The 6,327-nt window shown below is 44.8% G+C and overlaps 1 protein-coding gene across 1 annotated transcript in view; it reads left to right on the top strand.

Annotated features, from left to right (window-relative positions):
* The window catches only part of Amdhd1 (amidohydrolase domain containing 1), a 16,024-nt gene that overhangs the window by 9,188 nt on the left and 509 nt on the right, over positions 1-6,327 (top strand). The window contains exons 6-8 of the mRNA XM_028783085.1: positions 3,680-3,804; positions 4,122-4,215; positions 5,099-5,259. Coding sequence (XP_028638918.1) covers positions 3,680-3,804; positions 4,122-4,215; positions 5,099-5,259 — 380 coding nt within the window. The remainder of the gene's footprint in view (positions 1-3,679; positions 3,805-4,121; positions 4,216-5,098; positions 5,260-6,327) is intronic.

The raw sequence follows: 6,327 nt of genomic DNA, 5'->3' as shown, positions 1-6,327 counted from the left end.
AGAGAGAGAGAGAGACAGACAGACAGACAGACAGACAGACAGACATGCATACAAGACATACACATAGTCACATACAAACACCCGCAAACCTACTCACAGAGAGATACAAACACACAGGACACACATATACACACACTGAAGGATCTACATAGACACGTATAGATTCATGCCTATACACAGGCTTGGACACAAACATTCATACCCACAACCTCTTTCTGTTTGTCATTGTGTCCTAAGGTGGCTGTTGCCCCGCACATGCTATGCAGGTGCTTGAGCACTGTACTACCCCCAGCCTAATTATTTCTTTTATTTCCTTTCCTGATGATAGCCATAGAGAAGAAAGAATCCATGTGATCTCATTTTTTGCCAATTTGATACAAACTAGAGTCATCTAGGAGGAAGGAACCTCCGTAACACTGGCGTGGGGGCAAGTCTGTAGGGCATTTCCTTGATTCCTGATTGCTGTAGGAGATTCCCATACACAGGGGACAATCCCACCCCTGGCAGATGGTACTGGGTGGTACAGGAAAATAGGATGAGTAAGCAGCAGGAGCAAGCCAATGAGAAGCACTCCTCCATGGCCTGTGCTTCACTCCGCACCTCCAGGTTCCTGCTTTGAGTTCCTGCCCTGCCTTCTCTTGATGATGGACTGTGACCATCTAAGATAATAAACCCTTTCTTTCCCCCGTTGCTTTTGGTCATGGTCTTCATGACAACAGTAAAAGGCAAACTCGGGAAGAACTGAGGACCAACACTCACACTCCCCAGAGCCAGCCGCACTGGCACAGTGCTGCCAGCTCATTTACAGCTTTTAGGACCGTCTATGGCAGCATCCAGGTCAATAGCGTGCTGTACGTGGAACCCCAGGATGGCTTGCATGGTTGTGCAGGCTGCCCAGGTTCGTTTATTCAATTTTCAACAGTGGGCCAGGCCAAGAAGCCAACAGTGAAGAAGGTAATGAAGAATCGACCTGGCAGGCCTGGAACTCACTCTGCAGACCAGGCTGGCCTCAAACTCCTAGAGAGCCACCTGCTTCTGCCTCCCAAGTGCCGGGATTAAAGATGTACCATCATGCCCGGCTAAGTCTAGGTATCTTTCCTGTGAGCCTAGAGCTGAACCCTTGAGCCCAAACATTTGCAAATGTTCCACCTGTGTCTCAAATTCAAGACTTGCTGTCTTAATGCCACTTTCAAACCTTGGCCTGTGTTTCATGCCTCAGCGAACACCATCCGTTGTCTGTTAGCCAAGTCAAAGACTCGGGCATCAGTTTGAATCGCCCCTCTCTTTTACCCACTATGCCAGCCAATCACCCTGCCTGCTCAGTTCCATTCCCAAGTATCCCTACATCCCTGTCACTCACACCACTGTGTGGCTCAAACCATGCCCTGCTCTTTCCCTTCAGTCTTGCCTCATTTTTAATTTCTCCAACCTATTCCCTGAGGCAGTCCATCCCTCCCCTCTTACTGGTTTTAAAGGTTTGAATCTTTAAAAGACTGTGGGACTTTTAAAATTTGGAACGTTTATATTGGAATGCTTAGACTAATATGCAATCTTTGGGATGAACAACGACATAAAAGAGGTTGTGACTTAACAATCGTATGTGTGTCAAATTGACTAGGGGTCATTTGTGATGGCTGCTTTTATGTCAGCATGACACAGGCTAGAGTTATCTAAAAGGGGGAGCTTCAGTTGAGGAAGTGCCTCCATAAGATCTGGTCATAATGCATGTTCTTAATTAGTAATCAATGAGGCAGGGCCCAGCCCATTGTGGGTGGAGCCACTCCTGGCAGGTGGTCCAGGGGTCTATAAGAAAGGAGGCCGAGCAAGCCATGGAGAGAAAGCCTGTAAGCAACACCTCTCCATGGTCTCTGCATCAGTTCCTGCCTTGTTTGAGTTCCTGTCCTGGCTTCCTTTGGTGATGAACAGTGAGTGATACAGAAGTGGAAACCAAACCCCACGTCCCCACCCCCAACTTGCTTTTAAGTCCTAGTGTTTCATGGCAGCAACAGAAATCCTAACTAAGACAAGGCTTAGAATTTTGTTAAATTCTAAATTCTGGCCTCTGTACATGGGTGCCTGGATCTGGGCCTGCCTTATTTCTTTCCTTCTCTCTCTATCTTTTCACTTACTTGGCCTCTCTATCACAAACCAAGCACCGCAGACTACCTTTAACACCCTATGCCCTGAACCTGCTGTTTTTCTGGTTCATACACTCATCCATGGTTCACGGTAGCTACTCCTCCTCTAGGACCCCAACCTAAGTCTCTTTAAAATTGTATTGTGACTTCTTCACCCTGGCTTTTCCCCACTGGCTAAACTTGCACCCAATACTCAGAACTCCCTATCCCTGGAGGTAAGTACAGTGCCTGGGGTATAGATAGACTTCTGCAAGCAAATCTTTGCAGACTTTGTTGCATGAATGTGATCTTATGGCCAGTGAGTGACTATTGATCAGAGAAAGCAACTAGTGGATAAAACTGAGAGAACCCAGCCGGGCGGTGGTGGCGCACGCCTTTAATCCCAGCACTTGGGAGGCAGAGGCAGGTGAATTTCTGAGTTCGAGGCCAGCCTGGTCTACAGAGTGAGTTCCAGGACAGCCAAGGCTACACAGAGAAACCCTGTCTCGAAAAACCAAACCAAACCAAACTAAAAAAACAAAAACAAAAACAAAAAAACCTGAGAAAACCCAATACCCCTAATAAGCAAATCAGATTTGGAAAGCAGGCTAATTCCAAAGTCAGAGAGAAATGCCCCCTTAAGAGTTTCCTGTGGACCAGCAGACCTCCCAGACCCTCCATTCCAGATATCTTGAGTACTGACAACAGGGGTCAGAACTTCCTCTGGTTAGGACGGGGTAGCCTCTCAGGGCATTTGTACAGCAAATGACAGTCTGTATTCTTTCCCTTGGGTTGTTGAACATGCCAGTCTTCAGCTTGGGAATTGTGTGTGCGTGTGTGAAACGCATTCAGGAAGGATTGAAGTACGGGACAGAGAAGAAGCTCGCCGAAAAGCTTCCACGTAGAGAAGAAGCTCGCCGAAAAGCTTCCATGGTCGTTACGAAACATTCCTATGAGTTGTCTGCTGACAATCAAGTCCCGATGTTTCTGCTGGAGAAAAACCACTTTTAAGTTGATGCCTTAAATTATTTTAAGCTCTTTTTAACTGATTTTTTTTAAAACCCAGAGTGGATGGCATTCTGAGACACCCATCTTTGTTGTGTTTCTATGACTTCTAGAGTAATTTGATTGTATTACTGATATTAGTCCCATTTTTTTATTCTGATCCCTGAGAGTCACAAAATTGCTTCAGAAAATATCAATTGTGCCTGAGATTCATTTATTATGTTTGTTTGTTTGTTTGTTTTGTTTTGAAACAAGGTCTCTATATATTGCTCTGAATGGCCTGGACTTCACTATGTAGCCAGCCTATGCTGCCAGTTATCCCGCCTCAGTCTTCCAAGTGCTTGGATTACAGACGTGATCCACCACACCCCACTTTAAGACTAATTTTTACCTCCAACATGTTAATTTTCAAATGGCTTGTCTGTGAAAAACCCTATATCTATTTGAGAGCTTGTACTCATCAGAAATAATTCTTCCCAGGGCAGGGGAGGCAGTGTCATAGTATTTTATTGAATTGTTGTATGTTAAACCTTTCCCTCTCTGCCCATCCTGCCTAGCTTGGTGCTGAGCTAGGGGCACAGGCCATCAGCCACCTGGAGGAAGTCAGCGATGAAGGCATCGCTGCCATGGCTGCGGCTCGGTGTTCTGCTGTCCTTCTGCCCACCACGGCCTACATGCTGAGGTAAGGACCTTTCTTACCCTGACACAGTGCCTTCGAGTGCAGATTGTGAGGACACAGACTTCGGAGGTGCATTGTTCCAAAAAGCTCCTGAGAATGCTGATGGTACAAACTTAGATGTCAAGAGATGTGGCAATAATGGCCTAAAGGTGCGACCAACAAATCCATCAAATGTCGAGTGATGCTAATGCTCCCCTCCACTCCACCGCTAACCCTGGAGCTTTCTCTCTTCTTCTAGAACATGAATGTTCCCTTCTTTCCTGCATCCATTCTGAAAAAGTTCTACCTAGAGACTGACACCTTTCTTCCCCACCCCTTAGGCTGAGGCAGCCTCGGGCCAGGAGGATGTTAGACGAGGGAGTCATAGTTGCTCTGGGCAGCGATTTCAACCCCAACGCGTACTGCTTTTCCATGGTAATTACTTTTCAGACATTTTTCTGGACAGAGTGGAAACTATGCGTCATACAAATGTTTGACTTTTTTTCAACAGTTGTGAAAATGTATTTACAAATATAAAAATATTTCCTTGAGAAGAAAGAGGAAAAGGGTCTAGTCAGTGGTATAATTGAATTTTTCTGCACACACAAATCATCCAGTTCTGAAGAGATAAATCTTGATTTGAATTATCTTCTGATACACCTTCGAGACTTAAGGGTTTGTAATAAGCCATTTGCCTTTTCTGAGGCATAGCAAAAATTCAGTGAGACTTTAGTGAATAAGGGTGGAGACAAGCTTCTCACACAGCACGAGGTCTTAAAAAAACTAATATTAAACACACAGTATTATTAAATAATAAAGGAATTTCCCCCAAAGTTTAAGAAACTTATGTGTAAATTGCATCTTCTAATAGCAACTTATATATATATATATGTATATGTATACGTGTATGTGTATGTGCATGTGTATGTGTATATACGTATATATTACCTATATATGTATAGTATATAATGTAATAAAATAAATGTAATATATTATATATGCATAAGTAATATATTACAAATATCTGTATATACACATACACAATATAATATGTAATGTAATCAATATATTATGTAGCATATAATATATTATATTACAAATGATATACATTTTATTGTATATACATTATATATATATATACCTTTTTTTTTGATAGAGAGTAGAGTAAAATCTGGGACCTTTTGCATCTGCACACAAACTATTCCTGAGCTATCCCTTCCAGACACATTTAATTGTCTTTGCTTGTGCTGTGTGGACAGGCTTCCTAATTAGCAGTTGCTACTCTGTCATTCTCCAATGCTTTCTCTCCTTGCCTTAGCCGATGGTCATGCACCTGGCCTGTGTGAACATGAGACTGTCCATGCCTGAGGCCTTGGCCGCTGCCACCATCAACGCGGCTTATGCACTGGGAAAATCTCACACCCACGGATCTTTGGAAGTTGGCAAGCAGGGGGATGCCATCATCATCAACGCATCCAGGTGTGTGTCCTCCCAAGCTATTGGTAACCATAGCAACTCTTAGCTGTCTTATTTAATGCCATGTAGACAGGTTTTAGATCCCTTCCTACTTGTAATTAGTAAGTATCAGGCTCTGTGTAGACTCCACACCACTCGGCTCCCTCTATCTTTACCCCTTTCTAACCAGAAAGTCTCCCTTGAGATCCTAAACTACACAATGAAGCAAGTCTTCACATCCCTTTATCTGCCCTGCCTTTTGCATGAGCCTCCAATTCCTGATGTTTTCCTGGACTTGGGACTTGTCCCTGGGCCTGTGTGTTTGATTTTATGCTTGCCTCCTGACCTCTTGCCTGTTTACAGCTCTATTTATCACCTGGCTCTGGTTTATTCATCCTCTTACTCATCGAATCAAAGGACTCTCGAAGCATCTACTCAGCCCTTCTATTCCTGAGATCTTAATACTCTCTGGTGGTCTGCTACGACCTGGGCTTCTAATGCCACAAGCTTGGTCCTAGTGTCTAAATCTAAATGTTGGAAATGTTCTGTCCCTTTGACCCTCATGAGCCCGTAATAGACACTGGACCCTACGTTCAACGGTGGAGAGCGACTCCATAACCTCAGTCCTTCTAGAAACAGCTCTGCCTTCCGTCAACCATAATGCGCATGCGCTACTCATGAATCGGGTTTTAAAGGTTCGGGGGCTGGAGAACTGGCTCAGCTCATAGAACACTTGCTGCACAAACATGGGGACGGACCTCAAGTAGAGCACCAGTGTCCATGTAAAAAGCCAGGCTTGGCAAGATGGATCCGTGCTCTTCGCACTGGGGAAACAGAGACGGGGTGGGGGAGATCCCTAGGGTTTGCTGAGCAGCCAATCTAGTCAAACAGAGGGACACCAGGTTCAGTTACAGAGCTGCCTTAAAAAAAATAAGGTGGGTAGTGATCAGGAAGACACCGATGTGGAGGACTGACCTCCTCCGCGTGCACCTACACAGGTGAGCAGGCATACCCCACACATGTACTCATATACATGAATGTACACATACACACAGAGGGAGGGGGAGGGGGAGGGAGGGAGGGAGAGGGAGG

Source organism: Grammomys surdaster, unplaced genomic scaffold, assembly GCF_004785775.1.
Source record: "Grammomys surdaster isolate TR1022 unplaced genomic scaffold, NIH_TR_1.0 958, whole genome shotgun sequence".
NCBI lineage: Eukaryota > Metazoa > Chordata > Mammalia > Rodentia > Muridae > Grammomys > Grammomys surdaster.
The sequence above is the reverse complement of the archived record's forward strand: the minus strand, read 5'-3'. Positions and strand labels throughout refer to the sequence as shown.